The sequence below is a fragment of the Aotus nancymaae genome, unplaced genomic scaffold, assembly GCF_030222135.1.
Source record: "Aotus nancymaae isolate 86718 unplaced genomic scaffold, 86718_ANA_hifiasm-v0.15.2.pri h1tg000062l, whole genome shotgun sequence".
NCBI lineage: Eukaryota > Metazoa > Chordata > Mammalia > Primates > Aotidae > Aotus > Aotus nancymaae.
This window is the reverse complement of record NW_026988476.1, coordinates 34,093,712-34,120,965: the sequence shown is the minus strand read 5'-3', so window position 1 is coordinate 34,120,965 and position 27,254 is coordinate 34,093,712. Positions and strand designations below refer to the sequence as shown.

The following is a 27,254-nucleotide window of genomic DNA, read 5'->3' as shown; positions in this document are numbered from 1 at the left end:
TATCTAGATATAAACAACATCAGCCTACTGACATGGTCATGGAAAACCTGAAGAAATTACTCACATATTGTGAAGATATTTACTTGTATTACAAGTTGGCATACGAACACAAGTTTTATGAAATTGTAAATGTGCTTCTAAAGGACCCTCAGACGGGTTGTTGTCTGAGGGACATGCTAGCAGGTTAGATGATTTCATAGGTGCCCATTTTCTTGTGCTGTTAGCAGGTTCTGACAGACGTGGTGAGTAGAAAAATGCATTGGAGATCTTTACTAAAGTTGAACAATCCTGGTACTGTACCATGCCAGTCATTTGAAGGTAGGAGGCAGCGACTGAGAAACTTTTCAGAAAGAAATTCCTATTTAAAATGGATTGATTTTAGATGATATAGATACTAGTATTAATATCAAAATCTTCCTCTTCCTCAGGACAGCTTCTACTTTAGATGATCCAATAATGATTAAAGAATACCTGTACCTTCAGATTCCAGTTTCAAAGAAATTTAATATTATTTACACAGTTAAGTAACAGGTGATACATTTTCATTTGTTAGAAACTGATCTTTCTGTAATAAATAGATTTTTAATTCAGTGTATATCATTATTAACTGCTAAGGAAATCTTAGCCCTTAACTGCCTTAAAAGAATCTTTCCTGTAATTATTGCTGTGTAGTCACTGCTTTTTGTTAATTCCTCCAATCACTTAGATGGTCTTGTTTTCCACTTAGTCTACAGAGTTTTGACGTTCCTATTTCCTATATAAAAGAAAAATTTAAAACATTTTTTGTTCTATCTCTCTCAGAGGAATAAAAAAAACTACACATTTGGTTAACCTGCTTAGAAGAAGACATAATAAAGATTCCCCCATCTATACTTAGCCATAAACCTGAGTTACAGGCTCAATTACTCCAAATAAATAGTTCTAGGTACTTAATTAGGCCTTAGTACCTAAATAACAAAATAATTTCCCCAAATAAATAAGAGGAAGGCAGCCCTATACCTTTGTTGCTCTATGATGACATTCTTAAGGACCTGGCAAATCACTCACGTTTTAAAGCTGTAACTATGTCAAGCATTTATTAAGCTTTAATAGAAAAAGAGAACTCCCAAGAGCTGTGTTCTATACTCTCAAAAAAATATCTCTTAGGAGGTAACACAAAATTTAACTCCTCACAATAGTGATTTTATTAAATTAGTTGCTTTATAAAACATTGCAGATGTCATAATTGTTAACATAACAATTTACCAGACTGTAGTTAACTGGTGCAGTTTGCTGAGCATGTTTTATAAAGGAAAGGAAATGCCAAAACCCTGGTAAAATTGTTCCACTGCAGCCTAAGAGAACAAATATAGGTTTCTCAGACACTTAAATCAGGCAAATAAAAACAAGTAAAGATTTCCCCTCCCCCAGCTGAAGCACTCCATCAGTAGAAATAGCCTGATAAATAGTCTTTGCACTCAAGAGATTCCACAACATGTAATGCAGTAATGGAGACGTTTACCTTCTTTAGCTTCAAAGCTGGAGGGTTTTGGTCATTTTAATTATATGTATCAAACTAGTGCTTTTCAGCCGCAGTATCTTCACTCTGAGAATAAGCAGTCTTCTTCAAAATGTATTTTTAATATCCTCATGTTCAATTTTAAGACAAAGCAATTTAAATACTAGGTGCACACCACATGCCCTTGCTGCAAACTGCTTTTCTTGACAAGTTATGAAGTAGTTCAAGGAGGTATGGTTAAGGCTGTATTACTGAATGGTGCTGGTAAATACTACACAATTTTTTTTGTCATGTTGCAACCATTTGTTTCCAATTCAGTGACTGCTGCTATGAAATCAGATAGCAACAATGACAACATAATTAGGTTTGTTTTGAACTATGATTTAGTAGCAACTGAAGTTCCCAATTTTAACCCCTTGGCAGCAAGATCCAAGTTCCCTCATTTGCACATTAGCACCTAAGTTCGAGGGGTTAAATAACCAGCACAAAAGATACTGCACTTCTGATTGTAGCATTTGGCAGAACTGAAAGGAAAGGAAGTTGTGCTACATGTTCAAGGGATTGTGGGCAACATAAAGATGACACCAGGAAAAGATGATAAAATGTCACATGAAGTCTTCATAGTCTTGTACATATCCTCCATCATAACCACCATAATCTGCCAGATCATCTTTCATGGTGGCTTTTAATCCCCCTCCAGGAACCACACCTTTCTTCTTCTTTTTGGCTTTGCTTTGCTAAAGATAAAGAGAGTTAATTCATGAAACTTTATGTGCTATGGGCATCTTATCTGGTACAGCAACCCTCAGAGACAGACAAAAACCTTTGGTCCCAGAAACACTAGTTCTGTAAGGGACATCTGAGCCTACATGTTTTGGACTTGAACAGGTCTCAAAAAGGTCTCCCAGAGTCAGTCTCCAAAACTTGATATGGATCCTTGTTCCTGCTCTGGATACCCTCCAGCAGGGGTTGTAAGTTCTTGGTAGAAAGCCTTAACGTCACTGAAGAAAATTTACAAAGTGTGAATAAGTACTCCCAAATTTAAAATCAGAAAAAAAAAGCTAACGTTTACTTGACATACTTCTCTTACTTTATTACTCTGCAAAGTGAGTACTATTTTCCCTATTTTAGAAGGGAGAAAACTGAAGCTCAGAAAAGCTGATTTACCTATAGCTATTAAGTGGCAGAGCTGGTATCTGAACCCAGTCTGTGACTTCAGCAATTTCTATTAACTCAGAAAAGGGGAACATGTCTGTAAACAGGAGGACAGCAATGGCAGCCATACTCCTGTTCTAGTCTAACTTAAATGTGAGTTTAAGTCATTAGGACAGGTTCCTATTAAAATTGTTGAATGTCAGATCTATAACCCCGCTCTGATTTAATACATTTTCCTACACAGCTTGCTCTTACCTTTTCTTGCTTCTGTTTTTCACTGCAAAGCACAGTCAGTGAATTGGTAATCTTTTTCAAGTCATCAATTTCCACTTTAAAAAAAAAAGGGGCATACCATTAAACTTTAATTTTTAAGCATTTTTGAAAAGTTAAAGGAAAATACATACATTCCATATATATCTATATATCCCAAAATGTACATTCCAAAAGTGTTATATGAGAAATCCAATTTGTTCATTGTTAAACTTCAGTGACTTTTAAAGAACCATGAATTTCTCCTTTTTAAACATAAGGTGGCCAGGCATAGTGGCACATGGCCTATAATCCTAGTACTTGGGGAAGTCTAGGTGTGTAGATCACTTGAACCCAGGAGTTCAAGCCCAGGAATTTGCGACCAGCCTGGGCAACAGAGCAAGACTCCCCTCTATTGAAAATAAAATTTTTTTTATTTCTAATAATGACCTGTAATCACCAACACACCACTGCTCAACCAAAGAGAAACTGTCTTTGTAGCTCACAATGCTCCCTATTATCCTTCTTAGTCTAAACAAATGGTGGAGGATAACATGCCCCCTCCCATTAACACATCCCCAATAATAAGTGAGAAAAGACAAGTGAACATGGAATGACAATTTTTTTTTTTTTTGAGACAGAGTCTCACTCTCACTCAGGCTGGACTGCAGTGGTGCAATCTGGGCTCGCTGCAACCTCTGCCTCCCAGATTCAAGCAATTCTTCTGCCTCAGCCTCCCGAGTAGCTGGGATTACAGGTGCTCACCACCACGCCTGGCTAATTTTTGTATTTTTTTTTTTAGTAGAGATGGGGTTTCACTATGTTGGCCAGGCTGGATCTCAAACTCCTGACTTCAAGTGATCCGCCCATCTCAGTCTCCCAAAGTGCTGGGACTACAGGTGTGAGCCACCTCGCCGGGCCAGGATGACAATTCTTAAACCTACAATGACAACATCCTATCCCATGATGTCTCCATTTTCTTACACGGGATCTAGAATGAGAAAAGTGACCAACCATCTCAGTGTCCTACCAAGAAATAGTCCTGTTGAGTGGATAGCATATCCTTTCGTCCTTATAAAAATATGAAACTGGAAAGAGACACTAGTTTTTAGCTATCAGAAAGTTTACAGTTTTGGTTAGAGAACACCTCCAAAAACCAGAAAAAAAATAGTACATGCAGAATAAAATATCAACTCTGAGCATATTACTGATCAAGCTTAGTGATAATTTCTCATAGAAAACCTAATTCATTGTGTAGGATTCCCTTTTCTCCATCTTAAAAACTGCAAATAGGTAGGGCACGGTGGCTCACACTAGTAATCCCAGCACTCTGGGAGGCAGGCAGGTGGATCACCTGAGGTCAGGAGTTTGACACTAGCCTGGCCAACATGGTGAAACCCAGTCTACTAAAATTACAGAAAATTAGCCAGGCGTGGTGACACACACCTGTAATCCCAGCTATTCAGGAGGAGGCTCAGGCAGGAGAATTGCTTGAACCTGGGAGAAAGAAGTTGCAGGGAGCTGAGATTGTGCCACTGCACTCCAGCCTAGGGGACAAAGACTGTGTCTCAAAAAAAAAAAAAAAAAAAAATACTAGCAAAACCAGTCCCTTCCATACATTCATGCTGCACCACCCATGACTGTCACTCCCATTCACGGTGCCCTGAAATGTATGACTCCTGTCAAGGTGTGGCACCACAACCACGGACCCAGAGAATAGGTGCCAGCCCTGTCACGCAACTTGCACCTTGTCTAATTTGTAAAAGACAGTGGCTAAAGTCTCACCCAAATCCTACAGGCCCAGAGACCTTCTCCCTCGAAAGATACTTCCCAGCCCCTCTTAAGTGATAATCAGATAAAAAGAATAGGCCCGTGTTTTATTAGCTGCTTTGCAGAAAAGCACAGGGATCTCTTTAGGAAACAAATGTAAAAATCAAGAAGTCTCCCTACCCCAACAAACAAAAAGATGCAGCACTCAAATTCACTGTGTATCTGCAGAACATTAACAAGGTAATTGCTAAAAACAGCAAATGATGAGTCTGTATTATAGTATCCTTGAAGACAAGAAAAATAACCTTTAACCTCCCAAAGATAATATCCTACTAAAAATCTACCCAGGACTAGAGATTAGAATTACTTACACGAAATACACACATCTCGAACTAAGACTTCCAAAAAGCTGGCATAATATAGTGACTTTTCATATTGTGTAATTTTATCTTTTAGTAACTTTCCAAACTCCGTAAAGTCATCTCTTGAAGATGGGTTCATAGCATCTATTCCAAAAACTGTGTTATTAACACCTGTAGGAGAAAAGAAGCACTGAAAAATATCAGAAGGTTAGGATTTTTTTTAAATGAAACTTTATAAGCCAGCTAGCTATCTGAATATCCCTGTTACTTCATTTTAAAGCAGGGGCTCTGAACCTGGAGCCACTGGAGTCACTGGATAGAACTGGGTGGGGCAGGGAAGGTTATAAACTTAAATTAGAAAAAAAAGTTTACATCTTTATTAACCCCTTATTCAGCATTTCCTTCAGTTTTAATTGGCAACAAATCACAGCGGTATTAGCAAAACTTGACTTACCAGGAGAGATCACAAACACTTTCCTGACATTACAGATATCTTACAATATTAATATTATTCAGTCATCATTACCCTCAAACGACACTACTTATTAGACCTGCCACTAGATCTTATTTAATGCATCAATAAGCAAGCACATAATTCTGTATCACAAATTTGTCATTTTTAGTATTTTGATATCTATTTCTATATAAGAGGTTTTCTTTACAAGTATTTTATGGCCAGGTGCAGTGGCTCACGCCTGTAATCCCAGCACTTTGGGAGGCCAAGGCAGGTGGATCACCTGAGATCAGGAATTTGAGAACAGCCTGGCCAACCTGGTGAAACCCCCTCTCTATTAAAAAATCTAAAAATTTGCTGGGCATGGTGGTGGGCACCTGTAATCCCAGCTACTCAGGAGGCTGAGGCAGGAGAATTGCTTGAAGCTGGGAGGAGGAGGGTGCAATGACCCAAGATCGCACCACTGCATGAACTCCAGCCTGGATGGTAAGAGCAAAACTCCGTCTCAAAATATACATATATATATATTTTTAAATTCATTTAAAAACAATATATCAAGGCCAGACACAATGGCTCACTCCTGTAATCCCAGTGCTTTATTTAGGAGGCCTAAGAGGGAGGATCGCTTGAGGCCAGGAGTTTGAGACTAGCCTGGGCAACACAACAAGACCTCATCTCTACAAAAAAAAATTTTAATTAGCCAGGTGTAGCCGGATGCGGTGGCTCACGCCTGTAATCCCACCACTTTGAGAGGCCAAGGCAGGTGGATCATGTGAGGTCAGGAGTTCCAGACTGGCCTGGCCAACATGGCAAAACCCCGTCTCCACCAAAAATACAAAAATTAGCAAGGCATGGTGGTGGCATGCACCTGTAATCCCAGCTACTCCAGAGGCCAAGGCACAAGAATCACTTGAACCCAGGAGACAGAGGTTGCAATGACCTGAGACTGCCCCACTGCACTCTAGCCTGGGCGACCGAGTGAGACTCTGTCTCAAAAAAATAAATATATAAAATTAGCCAGGTGTGGTGGTCTTCACCTATAGCCCTCACTACTTGGGAGGCTGAGGTGGGAGGATTGCTTGAGCCCAGGAGTTTGAGGCTCCAGTAAGCTATGATCATGCCACTGCACTCCACACTGGATGACTGAGCAAGACCTTGTCTCTAAAAACACACAACATATTACATTACAAAGGGGCTCACAGGCTTCACCAGTTGTCAAAGCAGTCCACAGCACAAACAGGATACTCTGTTCTTGTCTAAGAACACAGCACAGTAAAGCGGGGAGAGAGGGAACAAAAAAAGAAACAAAAATGTATCCTGTGAAAGTCTAACTATAGAAGCTAAGCAAGGGTAAATGGGTTAAATCCCAATAAAAGAAATCTAGCCTAGGCCAGGCATGGTGACTCACGCCTGTAACCAGCACTTTAGGAGGCCAAGGTGGGGAGATCACTTGAGCTCAGGAGTTCAACACCAGCCTGGGCAGCATGGTGAAACCCTGTATCTACCAAAACAAAAACAAAAATTACCCAAGTTTGGCGGCATATGCCTGTAGTCCCAGCTACTTGGGAGGCTTAGGTGGGAGGATGGCTTGAGCCCAGAGGCTAAGGTTGCAGTGAGCCAAGATGGCACCACTGTACTCTAACCTGTGTGACAGAGCCACACCCTGTTAATATATATATATATAAAATCTGGCCAAATGAGTTCTAGACTAAGAGATAAGTATAATTCTTCTGTATCTTCCTCCATGTGAAGTACGTTAGTTGTTAACAATATCACATTCAGTATTTTAGTATGAGAAACACCAACAGTAAAATCCTATTAAAAATGAATGTATGAATTCATAATGTTTTTACCTTTTAGTCTACAACAGGTGTCCCATGCTAGGCTTTATGCACACTTCACAAACCTGCCTCTTTAATAAACACATGGGCAGCTTTTACCATCCTAGGAAGACACATAATAACAGCCGAGAGCCCTCTATGATTAGATGAGTGCAGTTAAGACCTGCCAAGCATACAATGGTGCACAGGAGCAACCACAGCAACTCTTGATGTTTGTAAAGATCCACTGACAGATAAGGTCATACTTCCTCATGAAAAGGAAAACAGTCACTACAGTCTGCCTGCTTGATCTGTTTTAGAGGAGAGAAAGTATGAAGGTGGGGGAGGGGTATCAGAATAACTAGATCTTTCCTTCTTGGCTTCAAATTTCAGTTATTTAACTGTTTCAACATGATCTACTCTGAAAAGTACTCAACAGGTAACAACAACAAACATGGTTAAATGAAGTGAGGGCTCTGACTATTTCTCTAGCCATGTCTCTTACACCGGAATACTCTGAATGTATATATTTATAGGATCCTGCACTTTTATCTCATGCACTAACCACAGCTGCAGGCACCACATGCAGAAATGGAAGCCCTCTAAAGATAGGGTGTGGTAAGGGCCAAGGAGGATTGCAGAAGGAAATGACAATGAACCCAAGAAGGCACAGCAAAAGCTGAATGCCTCACCTGGAGCAACATTCTACTAAGTCTTAAGACAACAGGACAGCCCTACAGTCAATTTCAAAACTACAGACCTCACATTTCATGCAAATTTCATCCAGATGATAAAAATATTCTATACAGCAGTGTACTTCATTTGAGTCTACTCCTTCTTGCATTGCTACAAATGACTTTTTATCTTAATCTTTTAGATACTCAAAATAATTATTCAAAACTCTGAACATGTATAATGAAATCCCAAATATACACAGAGATTAAAAACTGCTTTCTAATATCTAAATTAGCCAGTATCATGTTTCTTTTAAGAAAAGGAAATGTGGACTGGGCATAGTGGCTCACGCCTGTAATCCCAGCACTTTGGGAGACCAAGGTGGGCGGATCACCTGAGGTCAGTAGTTCGAGACTAGCCTGACCAACATGGTGAAACCCTGTCTCTACTAAAAAATACAAAAAAAAAAAATTAATCGGGTGTGCTGGTGGGTGCCTGTAATCCCAGCTACTCAGGAGTTTGAGGCAGGAGAATCACCTGAACCAGGGAAGCGGAGGTTGTAGTGAGCTGAGATGGTGCCACTGCACTCCATCCTGGGGAACACAGCGAGACTCCACTTCAAAAAAAAAAATGGTTAAGAAAAGGAAATGTCTTTTTCCAACTTGGACCTGGCAGAACAGCTCCCACAAAGAAGGGTGGCGATAAGAAAAAGGGCTGTTCTGCCACCAACGAGGTGGTGACCCGAGAAAACACCATCAACATTCACAAGCACATCCATGGAGTGGGCTTCAAGAAGCATGCCCCTCGGGCACTCAAAGAGATTTGGAAATTTGCCATGAAGGAGATGGGAACTCCAGATGTGCACACTGATACCAGGCTCAACAAAGCTGTCTGGTCCAAAGGAGTAAGAAATGTCCCATAACAAATCCGTGTGCAGTTGTCCAGAAAACATAATGAGGATGACACCAAATAAGCTCTATACTTTGGTTACCTCTGTAACTGTAACCACTTCCAAAAATCTACAGACTGTCAATGTGGATGAAAACTAATTGCTAAAAAATCGTCCCATCAAATAAAGTTATAAAATTGCAAAAAAGAAAAAAAGAAAAGGTGATCTTTTCTGAACTTTCTGGGGTCTTCACCTGTAACAGTTTAATACTGTATTACAATCATACTCCCATCTTACCAAAAGTTTCCTTTGCTAATTCAAGGTCTGACTCTTCCTGTAATTTCTTTAGCCGCAGTTTATCTGCTAATTGTTCTTCTGGTGTTAGCACTTTAGGCTCTTCAGGTTCTTCTAACTAAAATGAGACAAAAGTTTTTAAAAAGCACTGGGATTATGATGGACCCAGTACATTTCTGTATTGTATGAATTCTTATATAAGTATATATAATTACAAATAAAAGCAAACACTGGTAATTACTGTTTCAAGCATTCTTCAAACACTTTAGATTTTTTTTTTTTTTTTTTTCAAGACAGTCTCACTCTGCCACCCAGGCTGGAGTGCAGTGGCCCAATCTTGGCTCACTGCAAACTCTGCCCCATGGATTCAAGTGCTTCTCATGCCTCAGCTTCCCGAGTAGCTGGATTACAGGAGTGCACAACCACATCCAGCTAATTTTTGTATTTTTAGTAGAGAGGGAGTTTCTCCATGTTGGCCAGGCTGGTCTTAAGCTCCTGACCTCAAGTGATCCACCTACCTTGGCCTCCCAAAGTGTCAGGATTACAGGCATGAGCCACTGTGCCCAGTCCACTTCGGATATTCTTAACCCAATTTTAAAGATCAACTATGGAGGCTCAGAGAAACAACCTGCCCACAGTAATAAAAGGTAACACAGCTGATGATATGACAGAACTGAGATCTGTAAACAGGAAGACTGGGGTTGCTTCTATAGCCTTTTTAAAAAATAAGGAATTGAGACTGTAGATAAGGTAAAAATATTACTTTCAAACACTGCTACGAAAACTATCGGAACAACCTTTCTAGGGCAACTTGGTAATGTATCAAGTCTTAACAAATACTTTTACATGCTTTAATCAAGTACTCTACTTCTAGGTATTTATCTTAAGAAATAAGATGCACACAAATATATAAGCACAAGAATGTACATTACAGTATTATTTATAATTTCAAATAAATTTACAGACAACCTAAATGTCCAACAGAACGGTTCAAAACATTTCCCCTTTTCATCATATTATATAATTATAAAATTATCATTGTAACAAATTTTAAAGATATAATAGTAAATGTCTTTTGTTTCCTAATCCCACTTCTCTGAGATGACAGGTGACATCTTTGTGTATACATATCTATCTTTTCTTTCTACTGGGATATAATTTTTTTTTTCTTTTTTGAGACAGGGTCTTGCTCTGTCACCCAGGCTAGAGTGCAGTGGCGCAATCATGGCTCACTGCAGCTCACCGCAGCCTCAACTTCCTGAGCTCAAGTGGTTCTCCTACCTCAGCCTCCCAAGCAGCTGAGACTACAGGCATGCCCCACCATGCCCAGATCATTTTTCTATTTTTTGAAGAGACGAGGTCTCCCTATGTTGCCCAGGCTGGTCTTGAACCCCTGGACTGAAGCAAACCTCAGCCTCCCAAAGTACTGTGATTACAGGTGTGAGCCACCGAACCTGGCTGTTTTAATTTTTGAACCATGTAAATGTGTTCTGAAATAGAAAAGCCGGCGCAGTGGCTCATGCCTGCAATCTCAGCACTCTAGGAGGCTGAGGCAGGTGGATCACTTGAGGTCAGGAGTTCGAGACCAGCCTAGCCAACATGGTGAAATGCCATCTCTAATGATCACACAAAAATCAGCTGGGAGTGGTGGCACACACCTGTAGTCTCAGCTACTTGGGAGGCTGAGGTAGGAGAATCACTTGAACCCAAGAGGCAGAGGTTGCAGTGAGCCAAGATCATACCATTGCACTGCAGCCTGGGCAACAACAGTGCAGCTGCATCTCAAAAGGAAAGGAAAGGAAAGGGAAAGGGAAAGGAAAGGAAAAGGAATAAAAAAAAAAAAAAAAGAAAAGTGAAAGAGAAAATAGGCTGGGCATGGTGACACATGACTATAATCCCAGCACTTTGGGAAGCTGAGGCGGGCAGATCACTTGAGGGTCAGGAGTTTGAGACCAGCCTGGCCGATGTGGCGAAACGCCATCTCTACTAAAAATACAAAAATTAGCCAGGTGTGGTTTCATGTGCCTGTAACTCCAACTTGGGAGGCTGAGGCATAAGAATTGCTTGAACTCTAGAGGTGGGGATTGCAGCGAGCCAAAATCCCTCCACTGCACTCCAGCCTGCGTGAAAAAGTGAGACTCTATCTAAAAACAAAAAAGAGAAAATCAAGCAAATAAATTAATATTCTGATTTTGTGCCAAATAATAAAAAACAAATACATTTATATAGTACATGGCAAAGAAATGAACAATTTTTACATTTTATTCAATGCAAATAAAAATTAATTGTGCCAGGCGCGGTGGCTCACGCCTGTAATCCCAGCACTTTGGGAGGCCGAGGCGGGTGGATCACGAGGTCAACAGATCGAGACCATCCTGGTCAACATGGTGAAACCCCGTCTCTACTAAAAATACAAAAAATTAGCTGGGCATGGTGGCGCATGCCTGTAATCCCAGCTACTTAGGAGGCTGAGGCAGGAGAATTGCTTGAACCCAGGAGGCGGAGGTTGCGGTGAGCCGAGATCGCGCCATTGCACTCCAGACTGGGTAACAAGAGCGAGACTCCGTCTCAAAAAAAAGAAAAAAAAATTAGTGGTGGCCAGGTACAGTGGCTCATGCCTGTAATCCCAGCACTTTGGGAGACCGAGGCAGGCAGATCACAAGGTCAGGAGATGGAGACCATCCTGGCCAACATGGTGAAACCCTATCTCGACTAAGATACAAAACATTGGCCGGCCACAGTGGCACACGCCTGTAGTCCCAGCTACTCAGAGGAGGCTAAGGCAGGGGAATCACTTGAACCTGGGAGGCACAGGTTGCAGTGAGCCGAGATTGCACCATTGCACTCCAGCCTGGCGGAAGAGCAAGACTCCATCTTAAAAAAAAAAAAAAAAATCCTGACTGGAATGAACAACCGGCACTGGCAAAAAATCACTGACTAGAGTCACTGAACAATCATGACTGTTCCTGAATGTTTGTGAAAAGAGGCACTTAAATAAAACTGGGTTTTGTTTTTGCAAAAACCACAAATCAATTTGTTTCGGATTTTAACCTATCTTATGGTACCCATTTACAGTTTTTACAGAGCCCTTCAAATTGCTAGGTAATATTTGCAGCCTGTTAGAAACTATATCACTACTGATGTGATAATTCTGTATTTTAGACAATGAACAGTACTTACCCTCTTTTTAATTTCTTCTTGCCTTTTCTTCTGTTGCCGTTCTTTCTCTTTTATCTTCTCTGCTGTTTTTTTCTTTTCTGAAATTTTTACCTCTAAAAGTAAAAAAAGTTTTATTCACAGTTGTATTGAGTATCTTCCAGTTTATGGAAAGACAGACGTGATACTTGTATACCGCTAAGAGATCAAACCTTTCCTAGCTTCAAACAGTGGTTTTTCTCACAAATAATGGGACACTTCTAGGACTCTTCCTTCTCCTCCCTAATCTGACCCCTAAGATCCAAATATCTCTCTTCGTATTTCCCCACCGTCCTTTAGGCAGGGCTTATACCATTCAACTATAATTAATGCCAGAACCCCTCTACTTTTTCTTCCTAACAATATCCAGCACTCACACAGAAATAAATCTCATCTGATTATGTTTTGATGGGATAGAAAAAAGGTGGAGGAAAAACAGAATAAAGTGGGAATGGAAGGACACTTGGTTTCTAAATACCAAAATCTTCCATTTTTGTCAGCATTCTGTCATTTGTCTTGATACAAGTCCCCAAATGCTCAGCAAGACATAAAACCAAAAATGGAGGTACCCCAGTGGCTCACCTGGTTTTACTTCTGCTTCCTCTTTTTTTTCATCATCATCGTCATCCCAGTTATCCTAAAGAAAAGGAATTCCATTAATAATTCTTGCATGTTTGCTTTTCCACATGAACTTTATCAACTTGACTAACTCCATAGAAATAAGTTTGTTGGTATCTTTTTGGTACTGCATTAAATTTATAAATTAATAGAGGGAGAAGTGACATTTTATAACGCGGAGCTGGCCTAACCAAGAATAAAAGCTGTCTTTCCATTTGTTCAAGTACATGTTCGTATCTTTCAGAAGTATTTTAAGGTGGTTTCTCTATTAGAGGCTCTGTTCATTTCTCTTTAAAAACCTATTGGCAAGACCCCATCTCTACAAAAAAAAAATTTAAAAATTAGCTGAGTATGGTAGCATGTGCCTATAGTCTCAGCTACTTGAGAGGCTGAGGTGGGAAGATCACTTCAGCCCAGGAGGTTAAGGCTGCAGTGAGCTATGACAGTGCCACTACACTCTAGCCTGGGCAACTCACTATCATAAAGACCCTGTCTCAAAACAAATAAAAGTGACTACTGGCTTTTTTATATGTTAATATCCTGCTACCTTACTGAATTCATTTATCACTTCAGTTAAATTTATCATTGCCTCTCTAGGGTTTTCCAGGTATGCTACCGTATCTGCAAACAAAAGATAGCTTTACTTCTTTACCAATCCTTAGGCCCCCACAACTGATTTATCTAATTGGACCAGCTAAACCTCTAGTACAATGCTGAATAGCAGCAGAGGTAATGGGCATCCTTGCTTTCTTGATGGAAATGCCTCTAGTGTTTCCCCACGAAGTGCTATGCACCCCGCCAAATTTATGCAGTAAAATTTACCACTTCTCCCTCTCTCTCTCTCTCTCTCTCTCTCTTTCTCTCTCTCTCTCTCTCTATATATATATATATTTTTTTTTTTTTTGAGATGGAGTTTAACTCTTGTTGCCCAGGTTGGAGTGCAATGGCACCATTTCAGCTCACTGCAACCTCCACCTCCTGGGTTCAAGCCATTCTCCTGCCTCAGCCTCCTGAGTAGCTGGGATTACAGGCATGCGCCACCATACCCGGCTAATTTTTGTATTTTTAGTAGAAAGGAGGTTTCACCATGTTGGTCAGGCTGGTCTTGAACTCCTGACCTCAGGTGATCCACCCGCCATGGCCTTCCAAAGTGCTGGGATTACAAGCGTGAGCCACCGCACCCGGCCCTAGACTTTTCTTTGATTGCCCCTGGATTTCAAGTCAATTAGAAAGTCTTTTCTCTTTCTTTTCCTTTTTTTTTTTTTTGAGATGGAGTTTCACTCTTTTTGCCCAGGCTGGAATGCAATGGCACAGTCTCGGCTCACTGCAACCTCCACCTCACAGGTTCAAGCGATTCTCCTGCCTCAGCCTCCCGAGTAGCTGGAATTGCAAGCATGTGCTACCATGCCCAGCTAATTTTGTACTTTTACTAGACATAGGGGTTCTCCATGTTGGTCAGGCTGGTCTCGAACTCCCAACCTCAGGTGATCTACCCACCTCGGCCTCCCAAAGTGCTGGGATCACAGGCTTGAGTCACCACGCCCAGACAGAAAGTATTTTCTTATGCCAAAGAATTCACCCACTATTTATTCTAGAATGTGTAGGGTTTGTTTTTTCATTTAGATCTCTATTTGGAGTTTTCTTGTGTATGATGTGTGACATGGATCTAATTTTTTTTTTTCCAAATGGCTACCCAGTTGTCACATCATCATTTATTAAAAACCCTTTAATAGGGCCAGGTGCGGTGGCCCATGCCTGTATTCCCAGCACTTTGGGAGGCCAAGGTAGGGGAATCACTTAAGGTCAGCAGTTCGAGACTAGCCTGACGAACATGGAGGAACCCACCCCGCAATCTCTACTAAAAATACAAAATTAGCCAGGCATGGTGGCACACGCCTGTAATCCCAGCTACTCGGGAGGCTGAAGCAGGAGATCACTTTAACTCAGGAGGCGGAGGTCGTGTTGAGTTGAAATCATGCCATTGCACTCCAGCCTGGGAAACAAAAGTGAAACTCTGTCTCAAAAAAAAACAAAAACAAACCCCTTTAATAAATGATGATGTTTTCTCTGGGCTATGGTTTGAATGTGTCCTCCAAAGTTCATGTGATGAAAACTGAATCTCCAATTCAACAGTGTTGAGAGGTAGGGCCTTTCAATAATGATTAGAGGCAAAGCCCTCATGAATAGGTTATTAATACCTTTATCCTAGGAGTAGATACCAGATAAAATGATGAGTTCTGACACCTCCCACAATCCTTTGTGCTCTTTTGCCCTACTGCCACAGGATAATACTGCAAGAAGGCCCTCACAAGATGCCAGCACCTTGATATTGGACTTTCCAGCCTCCAGAACCATGAGAAATAAATCTGTTGTTTATAAAATACCCAATCTTGTATTCTGCTATAGCAGCAAAAAACATTTTTAGATACCTGTGGATTTACCATATACTAAATTTTCGTATGTATTTGGTCTAATTCTGGGCTTTTGATCCTATCCCACTAGTCTTCTGTCTGTCCATACACCAGTACTATACTGTGTTTTTGTTTTATTTTTTTGAGAAGGAGTTTCACTCTTGTCACCCAGACTAGAGTGCAATGGTGTGATCTTGGCTCACTGCAACCTCTGCCCCCCTGGGTTCAAGTGATTCTCCAGCCTCAGCCTCCCGAGTTGCTGGGATTACAGACGTCCACCACTATGCCCAGCTAATTTTTGTATTTTTAGTAGAAACAGGGTTTTGCCATGTAGGCCAGGCTGGTCTTGAACTCCTGACCTCAGGTGACCCACCCGTGTTGGCCTCCCAAAGTAGCAAGAGGCCCTGACTCTACTAAAGAAGCAAAGGCTGACTAATATGACATAAGCCATCATCCCTGGCCCATACTGTTTTAATTATAGAAGCTTTATAGTATGTTTTAATGTTGGGTAGGGCTAGTCCTCCCTTGTAGGTTTTCAGATTTTTTTAATGTTTTCTTGGCCTTTCTCCCATGTTTGTTTTTTCATATGAACCTTCATATCAACTTTTCTAACTTCTTAAGAAAGCTTCTCTATTAGCAATTAAGACAACCAAGCTGAAGTTAATAGCCTCTTTTAAAGTTATTCAGTTATTTTATTAATAAATAAAAAATTGAGAGAATTTTATAGTTCTTACTTTCCCCCAGAATGTAAAAAAATGTATACTCTGGCCAATAGCTCATTTATTTCAAGGAATATTCCATCCAACACAAGCCTGGTTAATTAGGTCTATATAATTTTTTAATTTTTTTTTTTTAGACAAGGCCTCACTCTTGTTGCCCAGGCTGGAGTACAATGGCTCGGTCTCAGCTCACTGCAACCTCCGCCCTCCTGGATTCAAATGATTTTCCTCCCTCAGCCTCCCAGGCAGCTGGGATTACAGGCATGCACCACCATGCCCAGCTAATTTTTTTTGTATTTTTAGTAAAGACAGGGTTCCACCACATTGGCAAGGCTGGTCTTGAACTTCCAACCTCAGGTGATTCGCCTGACTCGGCCTCCCAAAGTGCTGGGATTATAGGCGTGTGCTACTACGCCTGGCCAGGTCTATATAATTTTTAAGCCCACTAATAAAAAAGAATCAAGGTCAGGAGCAGTGGCTCACACCTGTAATCCCAGCACTTTGGGAGGCTGAGGCAGGCAGATCACCTGAGGTTAGCTGTTCAAGACCAGCCTGACCAACATGGAGAAACCCCATCTCTACTAAAATGCAAAATTAGCTGGATGAGGTAGAATGCGCCTGTAATCCCAGCTATGTGGGAGGCTGAGGCAGGAGAATCACTTGAACCCTAGAGGTGCAAATTGTGAGCCAACGGAGAGGTGAGCCAAGATCGCATCATTGCACTCCAGCCTGGGCAACAAGAGCGAAACTCCATCTCAAAAAAAAAAAAAAAGAAAAGAAAAGGAGGCAGGGTACGTTGGCTCATGCCTGTAACCCCAGCATTTTGGGAGGCTGAGGCGGGTGGATCACGAGATCAGGAGTTCAAGACCAGCCTGACCAACATGGTGAAACCCCATCTCTACTAAAAATACAAAAATTAGCTGGGCATGGTGGCAGGCGCTTGTAGTCCCAGCTACTCGGGAGGCTGAGGCAGGAGAATTGCTTGAACCGGACCCGGAAGGCGGAGGATGCAGTGAGCCCATATGGTGCCACTGCACTCCAGCCTGGGCTACAGAATGAGACTCTACCTCCAAAAAAAAAAAGGAATCAGCTGATTCAAGCCTTCATGGGTCCTACTCTCTAACTTAGGGCACTTTAAGATAGATCTAGCCAGGGCCGGGCACAGTGGCTCACGCATGTAATCCCAGCACTTTGGGAGGCCGAGGTGGGCGAATCACGAGGTCAGGAGTTTAAGACCAGACTGGCCAACCTGGTGAAATCTCATCTCTACTAAAAAAAAATACAAAAATTAGCTGGGCATAGTGGCTCTTGCCTGTAATCCCAGCTACTTGGGAGACTGAGGTAGGAGAACTGCTTGAACTGGGACCTGGGAGGCGGAGGTTGCACTGAGCCAAGATGGCGCCACTGCACTCCAGCCTGGGCTACAGAGCAAGACTCCATCTCAAAAAAAGAAAAAAGAAAAAGAAAAAAAGACAGGTCTAGCCAGGCGCAGCAGCTCAGACCTGTAATCCCAGCACTTAGGGAGACCCAGGCAAGCAGATCACTTGAGGCCAGGAGTTCCGAGACCAGCCTGGCCAACATGATGAAACCTCATCTATACTAAAAAATACAAAAATTTGCTGGGCGTAGTGGTGCATGCCTGTAATCCTAGCCACTCAGGATGCTGAGGAATGAGAAACGCTTGAACTCGGGAGGCAGAAGTTGCAGTGAGCCAAGATCAAGCCACTGCAGCCTGGGCGACAAAGACTCTCAGAAAAAAAAAAAAAAAAAAAAGATAGATCTACATTGTCTTTTCTATGTCTAACTCAATCACTGAGCTAAATATAAACCAATTATCAAACACAATTTTCTAAAAGCTCCAAAGAACTCAAGTTTAACAGGGACAGACATGGCCCTGTATTTAAAGAGGACTTTAATCAAAGGTAGCCTGGCCATTGTCTCAGCAACCACCAGGCAAACTATGATATGCCACTTGAAGCTGAGTGGCAAGATGGCAATGCAAAGCAAGAGGCCCTGACGCTACTAAAGAAGCAAAGGCTAATATGACTAATATGCCACAACTATGACACCAAGCTTCTGGTTTTATAACAAGACAGATCACAAATCTGTATCACTCTAGGAATATAAACTAACCGAGACTTGATTCTTAATAAAAATCTCTAAGTCCACTAAAGAAATTAAAAGTTCAACATCCTGATTAAGGTTGTCATGCAGTCTGCAAGCATAATGAAAAGAACTTTGTATTAAAAAGTAAACGTATTTTTATACTTCAGCAATTTAACCCACAGCTCACAGTTTTAACAGATTGAAAGCAAACCAACTAGTCATTATTTGAATAACTACCATAGTAGAGTTAGAAATTAAGAGATCAAATGTTTGTATTTCACTGTTGGTGTGCTAAGTGCTTATATTAATACATGACAATACAAAAGGAACCAGAGAGCTAAAAATAGAAGTGAATTACTAGGTATTTTTTGTTGTTTAAATCTTCACAGAATACAAGGAAGGCTGGATCTGTGAGTGATATGCTGTTCAGGCAGTGCTTCAGATAGGAGGACCATTTGCTTACTAACAGAAGGTGCATATTTACAACCCTTTTAAGCAAAAGGTACTGCAAAGAGTTTTAAATGCAGTAAGGTTAATTCTCACAACAGTCCTGTAAGGAAGGTAGTGTTATCCCCCCATTTTACAGAAAAGGAAGCAGAGGCCCAGACATAGACATCCTACAATCTCAGTGAAAAACTAAGGGACCTGCTCTGAATAGACCAAAGATCTTTAAAGTGTCACAGGTACAAAGCTATAGTTAGAAGAATAAGTTCTGGTGTTCATATCACACAGTAGGATGACTATAGCTAGTAACAATGTTGTATATTTCAAGATAGTTCAATGAGAAAATTTTAAATGTTATCACCACAAAAAAAATGATAAATGTTTAAAGTGATGAATATGGTAATTACAATGTATATATGCAATGAAACATCACAATATACCCCATAAATATGTATATTATGTGCCAGTTACAAAAAATTATTTTTAAAAAGTTTTAAATAAACATTTGATTGACATTTTTATTAAAAATAAATAAAATGATTTATTACTTTTTTAAAAAGCAAGTTTTAAACACTCGCTTACAAAGTTCACGGTTTGATAGAGTTCAGTTCACTGTAATAAAGCAGCTTACAACACACCGTTAGAGTAACATGCTGAGATTCATCCTGTAAATGTATATATGTAAACAGCTTCATTTAAGGTTTTAAACACAATGTTAAGGAAGGTCTTTAAAAAGCATGTTTTAAACACTTGCTTACAAAATTCACTGTACGGTAAACAATTCAATTCAATGGAATAAAGCAGCTCACAATGTAAAAAATAATAACAATAATAAAAATAGTATTATAGTAAATATGTCTTCTTCCCTGAATCCTGAAGTATAAAATAACTATCTGGGAACTAAGTCCCTCTCCTGGGAACTCTGGGAATCTCATCAAAGAGAAGGATTATGACACATATTAAGATATGCCCAGGTAGAGATATACTGGTTACCAACCGTCCTACCTCAAGTTGTCTACGGTGGTTTTCTGCTAATTTTAAGAAACTAGGCTGGGTGTGGTTGCTCACACCTGTAATCCCAGCACTTCAGGAAGCCAAGGTGAGCAGACCATCTGAGGTCAGGAGTTCAAGACAAGCCTAACCAACATGGCAAAACCCCATCTCTACTAAAAATACAAAAGAAATAGCAGGGTGTGATGGTGTCCACCTGTGGTCCCAGCTACTTGGAAGGTGAGGTTGCAGTGAGCCAAGATCGTGCCACTGCACTGCAGCCTGGGCAACAGAGCGAGACTTCGTCTCAAAAAAAAAAAAAAACGGGAAAAAGAAACTGGTCTGCAAGCCTCTGGTACTAACAGGTCAAGAAGGAAGAAGTATGGATAATAGGAAGCTCCATCTCAATACCCCCAAGGTAAAGAAACAAACTCAACATAGGAGCATTTTTATTTAATATTGATCCTCCTCAGTTACCCTTCCCAGCAAAACATCACCCCCACCCCACCCATATCACTGCTCCCTTAGTACATTTACACCAACTCTATGTCCACCTCTATCCCTGTCCTTAGTTGCTCCCATCAAAGCATAAACCTTATCCCAGACACCCATCAATGCAAACATAATGAAGCTATCTAGACATTCTCTACTCCATCACAGAATGGATTTTAATAGCACAAGAAGTGGTTCCTATCAACATGCCCTGGGAAGAACCATGACATCTGCTCCTCAATTCATAGAAGGACCATGCAAACCCTGACTGTCACCCACTCCCCAAACTGTTTAAAAGTCTGTCCTGAAGTTACTACCAAACTAGCACTAAGCCCCCTAAAGAAAGGAGCACAGTAGTGTCAGCAAAAAGAGACTGGTCACACTTTCAAATAGATGTAATTATAAAAGCTAAAGGCCAGGTAGCTTTCCCCAGGAAATTAGAGAGTTTTTGTTTCCTTAGTTATAAAATTAAGTGTCTAAAAAGCAGATTTAAGGTAGAAAGTTCACCACGCTGCTTCAGAAAACTATGCCCAATTTTCTATAGACACTAGGGATTTGTTAACTCCAGCAGCAAGTTCAGATAAAATGCAAAAATGCTTCCTAGAGAAACACCTAAAATAGGAAGCAAGTCTACAACTCACTTCAAAGAACCCTAAATGGTTATTTGGTTCAAGAGACTACCTATGAACATCCAATTAAATCCCTTACCCAATTATTTTTGGCAGCCAAAAAAATCTTTCAACTATAATATCCAATTTATCTTCAAAAGAATCACCCAGGTTGCTCTCCTAAAATGGCTAGCTTCTTAGAACAGCATCTGTTTAGAAACTACTTGCTTATCTATACTCTTGCCTTGCAGATACGCACCCATCATTTGAGCCATTTCTATGAAACAGATGGCTGCTTTTTAACTTTAAAACCTGCTTCCTAATTGAACATAACTAGGTATTAGAAACAAAGCAGAAAACTTTAAATCTTCCTTTCTTTTTATTTCTAACAGTATGGCCAGCAGTTGGCTGGTTCTGTCGTCATAATATAAAACTACATTATGTCACATGCAATGAGAACATTTTTCGGGCTGAAAATGCTTTCCAAGTTAAGCAAGATGTATTTATAGATTGTCAAATAGAAGTAGCTTCAAAAGAGCAATGAAACTCTTTTGCCCTACAGCAACAGCCCAGGAACTAACATATACTCTTCCTTTTTTCATTAAATAATTTGATTTAGGTAAAGCATAATATCTTGCTGAAAAACAAAAAAACATGTTCTGTAAGCTATGCAGAGAACTCAGAACTTTGCAATGAGATCTTGGTGTCTACAAGCCAAGGTGCCTCCTTTAGTAAATTCTACTTCATTTAATTCAATTCATTAAGCTTTTAACATACTACAATGGCTCAGCACTCAGCTGAGGTCCATCTCAATGCCCACCTGTCTCATATTCAGGACAGTTACCAATCTGCTTTAAATTCCTGGCTAAGCAATATCAAGACACTGAACACTGAACAAGTGGTTTATTTATTTACAATGATCCAGTGTGACAACTACACTAAAATATTTATCAATAACAAACATGATTCCTAATTCAAAACTTGCTAGTTTATAAAAGAAACTGGCAGGGTATGAAATGATACGATTGAGATTTTCTTGAAAATAATCTGGTTGGAGGAGGAAAATAGGGATACAGAGGAAACAAGACTGGTCACTGGCTTATTAAATGTTTCTCTCTACTGCATGTTTCAAATTTTCTGTAAGTTACACACACACGTACATACACTCACTCTGTCTTCAAAATACCCATTTTCTGGCAAAATGTCAACCTTCTGAGTAATTTCACATTTCTGTAAAACATAGCTCCTGTCGGCCAGGTGCGGTGGCTCACACCTGTAATCCCAGCACTTTGGGAGGCCGAGGCAGGCAGATCATGAGGTCAGGAGATCAAGACCATCCTGGCCAACATGGTGAAACCCCATTTCTACTAAAAATACAAAAATTAGCTGGGCATGGTGGCACACACCTGTAGTCCCAGCTGCTCAGGGGGATGAGGCAGGAGAATCGCTTGAACTAGGGAGGCAAAGATTGCAGTAAGTCGAGATCGCACCACTGCACTCCAGCCTGGCGACAGAGTTAGACTCCATCTCAAAAAAAAAAAAAAAATTATAGATCCTGTTCTTTAGAAGTTGTTTCCAACGCTTGAAAAATGTCCTTATCTGGTAGATTTAAACTATTTATTAAAATAGGATCCTAACAGAGGGTGAACGAGTAGGATGAGACAGACTCAACTAAGTCTGTTCCTTAGGATCGCTCTCTCTTTAAATGTGTTGGGGTCTTGCCACATTGCCCAGGCTGGCTTCAAACTCCTAGGTTCAAGCAATCCTCTTGTCTCAGCCTCTTCATGCTCTTTAAAAAAGAAATGCTGTATGGTTACAGAAGCAAATGTCTGAGATGGTTGAATACAGCTGTAAGTTTATCCAAATGTTGCACTCTTTGAGTAAGTGTAGCTTCTAACATGCTGGGAGACTAGTAAAATAGAGTAAAAGCTATGTTGTCTTTGCTTCCATTAGGTACTCACTGCCTTCTCAGTCAACACATCCTACATATCATATCAGCAATGGGGAAGGAGTCATATATGCCAAATGAACAATTCTTTCCATTGCCTCTGCGCAACTATCAGGATAGTAAAAAAGGTAAATAAAGCCAGGGTGATGGAAAAGTCTGCTCCCAAGTTCTCATCTTTTTAACTGGGAAAAAGCATAGCCTTTTCTCTCCATATATGTTAACAGTTGTACAGTTTCACCTAAGTCTACTTCTGCCACTACCAGATAGCTATTTGAAAAGTCAAGAACAACAAAATACTAGGTCTACTAAATGATAATAAAGTGCTGGAGCAAATTATAATAACAAAGACATCAGTTTTCCTTTCATTTCCCAGGACATTACAAATGACAGTAAACCTGTATTTTTAAAGATTAAGTACTTCTGACATAAACAGAAGACCTCATGGAAACTAAGCCTTGTCTGCAACTCCTCACAAAAAGTACAAAAACATAAGAATTCAGAAATTTGGTGATATGGCCAGGCATGGTGGCTCATGCCTATAACCCCAGCTCTTTGGGAGGCCTAGGAGGATAGATTACTTGAGCCCAAGAGTTCAAGACCAGCCTGGGCAACATGGGGAAATCCTTTCTACCAAAAACACAAAAATTAGCCAGTCTCATAACCCCTCAAAATAAATAGGCCAGGCACAGTGGCTCACACCTGTAATCCCAGCACTTTGGGAGGTGAAGGCAGGCAGATAACTTTGTGCTCAGGAATTTGAGACGAGCCTAGGCACCACGGCAAAACCCTGTCTCTACAAAAAAAAAAAAAAATGCAAAAATTAGCTGGGCACTGTGGCACACACCTGTAATCCCAGCTACTAGGAAGGCTGAGGTTGGAAAATCACTTCAACCTGGGAGGTGGAGGTTGCAGTGAGCAGAGATCAAGCCACTGCACTCCAGCCTGGGCGACAGAGTAAGACCTTGTCTCAAAGTATCAGATAGACAGACAGAGATAGATAGATAGATACAATTAGTTTAAATTAAAAAGAAAAAAGAAAAAGGCTGGGTGCGGTGGCTCACGCCTATAATCCCAGCACTTTGGGAGGCCGAGGCGGGTGGATCACGAGGTCAAGAGATTGAGACCATCCTGGTCAACATGGTGAAACCCTGTCTCGCCCAGAGCAGTGGCTCACGCCTGTAATCCTAGCACTTTGGGAGGCCAAAGGAGGCAGATAACCTGAGGTCAGGAGTTCGAGACCAGCTTGGCCAACATGGCAAAACCCTGTTTCTACTAAAAATAAAAAAATTAGCCCAACGTGGTGGCGCATGCCTGTAATCCCAGTTCCTGGGGAGGCTGAGGCAGAGAGAATCGCCTGAACCCAGGAGGCGGTGGTTGCAGTGAGCTAAGATCACCCACTGCACTCTAGCGTGGGCGACAGAGGGAGACTCCATCCCAAAAAAAAAAAAAAAAAAAGAAACCCGTCTCTACTAAAAATACAAAAAAAATTAGCTGGGCATGGTGGCGTGCGCCTGTAGTCCCAGCTACTCGGGAGGCTGAGGCAGGAGAATTGCTTGAACCCAGGAGACGGAGGTTGTGGTGAGCCGAGATCGCGCCATTGCACTCCAGCCTGGGTAACAAGCGAAACTCCGACTCAAAAAAAAAAAAAAAAAGAAATTTAGGACTAAAAGAGCAACTGGACAAGATGATCTTTGTGGTCCCTTAAAACTTCTAAATCTGCAAAACTCGTTGCAAGTCATCAGAATTATATTTATCAGGATCAACACCATTTAGATTCCTTAATCCCAGGGAGGTTATTCCATGACATTAGTCTAGACCATTCCATTAAAACTTCATTTTCTGCAACTTCTTTCCTAATATCTCTAATCTTTTCTCTGCATTTGTTAATTTATTCCCAAATTTCATAATAGACGTCTTAACTGCTACTTCCTATATGCATGGAAAAAAATGAAAGGACCAATATGAACCCAAGGCTCAAAAGTGAAAATTGCTACAATGTAGGGGGGTAACTAATATCTTGTAATGAGGTTGGTAACACAATCTAGTCCCGTGTTTCTACAACATGTAAATAAAGCATCTAAGTGTCTTCAAACAATAATCAGTCGATGTATTAACTTCAATGTGTGCAAAGCTTACAACATTCTTGAACCTCAGGCTGTCAATAAGTTGGACATCCACACATCCAACCTCATCTGACTGGGGAGAAGTGGGAAAAACTCAAAGGAACAGTCCTATTAAGTTCACAGTGATTAGCTTAAATTTTTCAGCCCAGGCAAAAGGATTTGTAGGGTTCTCCATTAGTGCTTATAAATTAGGAGAAAAAACTTCACTAAATTAAGCAAAACCACAAAAGGAAATTTTCCATTTCACACAAAACTTTATCTGCACAAACATAACAAGATTTTGAGAACCTGGTAAGAATATTAACATTTTGGACTTGAGACATATAACTATTGTTAAAAAACAAAACAAAACAAAAAAACACGCAGAAGTAAATGTCACTTAACGCTGTATAATGAGCCCTTCGGAGTTGTCAAAATCAAACGACTGAGGTAAAAATTATTATCTACAAGGCATAGACAAAACAACAACAAAAACCACAGGACCGTCATCTACTACAACCACCAAACCTTCAATATTTCCTTAGGTGTTATACGTGTGTAGATGAGTAACTGTCATCTCTCCATTTTTCGGGTCACGGTGTGGACTACCCAGGTTTCTGTTCACTGACTGTGGGCTCAGTGTTCAGTTCATCCTTTTTATCACAGAGTGGGGGAAGGGAGAGCCAAAAGTTATTTCACTTTACTGTTTCTAGCTGTCCAGTAGGGGGTAAAAAAGGTTGAAATTCAACTACAGCATTTCACTCATTTAATCCCTCGAACAAACTGTATAAGCAGACGTCAGGGTCACAAATGAGTTACTGGCCTTGGGATGACCTGAGCTCGAAAAGGCAGGCGAGTTTCAAAACTTTCCATATGGATAAGCTACGGGGCTCAATTCCCGACCTCCCGGTCTCATTCAGGCGAGAGGCTCGGGACCGCGAAACTTGCACGTGCGCCGACCCGGCCGATGCTGTCACTTTACGTCGCCAGTCGGCGGGTAGGATAAAGGCCGGAGCGCAGACCCTCAACCGGAGAGAGTCCGGAAGGCCACGCTGCCAGTCCTCGGCCCACATGGCCGGCAAGCGGAGGTAAAGAGAGCACCGCCGGGCCCTAGGCTCGCGCCTGGATCCACAGCCCGCAGGCCCGGGCGGCGCCCCAGGGCCCAGAGTCGGCCCGCGACAGCGCCAAGCCGCTCCCGTGCTGCCCGCTGCCCTAGCCCGCACCCACCTTGACGTCCTCGTCTTCGTCCTCGCCTTCCCAGCGGTCCCCGCCGGCAGTACCGCCGCCCCCAACCTTCCGCACTGGGTCTTCCACGGAGAATGCGTCCGCGTCTACGGAAGAGAGCAAGCCGCGTTAGTGCCTGCCACGGCGTGGGACCGGCACTAGCCAGGGCCCTGCCCCTAGAACTTCTCCTCACCCCAGGAGTCGGAGTCCCCCGCCGCCGCCGCCGCCATCTCGAGCCGGGTGTGAGCGTGTGTGAGGGGTAGAGCTAGCGAGGAGTTAGCGCCGCGGAGGTGAGTCACTGGGTTTGCTCTCGTTGGCCAGCGCGGAGCAGGCTGGGACCGTGGCTGACCGTGCGCCGAGCTGAGGCCACGCCCCCTCAGGCGGCGGCGGCGACGCGCGCAGGCAAGAAGGGGGCGTGGACCGCGGTTGGCAGCGCGGAGGGGCGCAGGAAGGGAAGGAGCGAAGGCCGCAGGGAGGGGCGGAGGAAAGGGTGCAGGGAGGAGCGCAAGGAGGGGCGGAGAGAGGGGCGCAGGGGACGTAGGAGTTCTGGGTCCGGCGTGCAGGTCCCCACAACGCAGGGTAGTACTGGAGTTCGTGGAGCGGGGAGACAGCCGGCCGACTCTGGGCCCCGAGCAGGAAACCTAAGGGCCGGGAAGTTAATAGAGCGGTCCTTTGCCTGGCGCCTGAACCTCGCCAGTCTTCGTCGCCCCTCCCCTGCCAACGCCTACGCCGCTCAGACCCGAGGGTGCGCCGTCCCTCTAGTCACTGTGATCACTGTCCATGGCCGCCGGCGAATACCCACGCCGCACTCAGAAGAGGGCTCTGAGGCCATGCCCGCCGGTGAGGGTTGTGGCCGGGCTTCCGGGACCCCGGAGGGGGCCGTCGCGCGCTAGGTGGAGGGGACCTCTGGAATCCGGCAGGCGCCGGACGCAGATGCAGGAACGAGAGGGGAGAACCGCACGTCCCTGGCATGTTTGCCTTGCGTTAGTAATGAAGAGATCGAAGAGAGCCTCAGTCTTCTAGGCTTTTCCCTTCCTGTCCCTTTGAAGGCAGCACATTTTTTTTTTTCTTTCGCAGAACAATTTCGGACCTCCTGGGTCTATGCTAGGTATAAGGTCTATCTTTGTCCTCAGTCAAGTAGCAAAGATAGACGTGAATAAATTTCGACACTGTGATGACTGCAACAGAAAGCAGCATTATGAGGTTGAATGTGAAAGGATAACATTAGCGG

The 27,254-nt window shown here is 42.1% G+C and overlaps 2 protein-coding genes across 5 annotated transcripts in view; one reads left to right on the top strand and one right to left on the bottom strand.

The window, feature by feature from the left end:
- The window catches only part of SPG11 (SPG11 vesicle trafficking associated, spatacsin), a 110,521-nt gene extending 109,931 nt beyond the window's left edge, over window positions 1-590 (top strand). For all 4 annotated transcript variants that reach the window (XM_012442198.2, XM_012442200.3, XM_012442199.2 and 1 more), the window contains one exon: window positions 8-590. In XM_012442198.2, coding sequence (XP_012297621.2) covers window positions 8-188 — 181 coding nt within the window. In that variant the 3' untranslated portion in view covers window positions 189-590. The remainder of the gene's footprint in view (window positions 1-7) is intronic.
- EIF3J (eukaryotic translation initiation factor 3 subunit J) lies at window positions 485-26,315 on the bottom strand. The gene is made up of 8 exons (XM_012442201.2): window positions 26,217-26,315; window positions 26,027-26,130; window positions 12,944-12,998; window positions 12,347-12,438; window positions 9,170-9,284; window positions 5,044-5,205; window positions 2,909-2,982; window positions 485-2,235 (listed from the first exon to the last, which is right to left on the bottom strand). Exons 1-8 carry the CDS (start codon window positions 26,251-26,253, stop codon window positions 2,104-2,106), a joined length of 771 nt encoding a protein of 256 aa, XP_012297624.1. The 5' UTR covers window positions 26,254-26,315; the 3' UTR covers window positions 485-2,103.
- Between the last annotated feature and the right edge of the window lie 939 nt (window positions 26,316-27,254).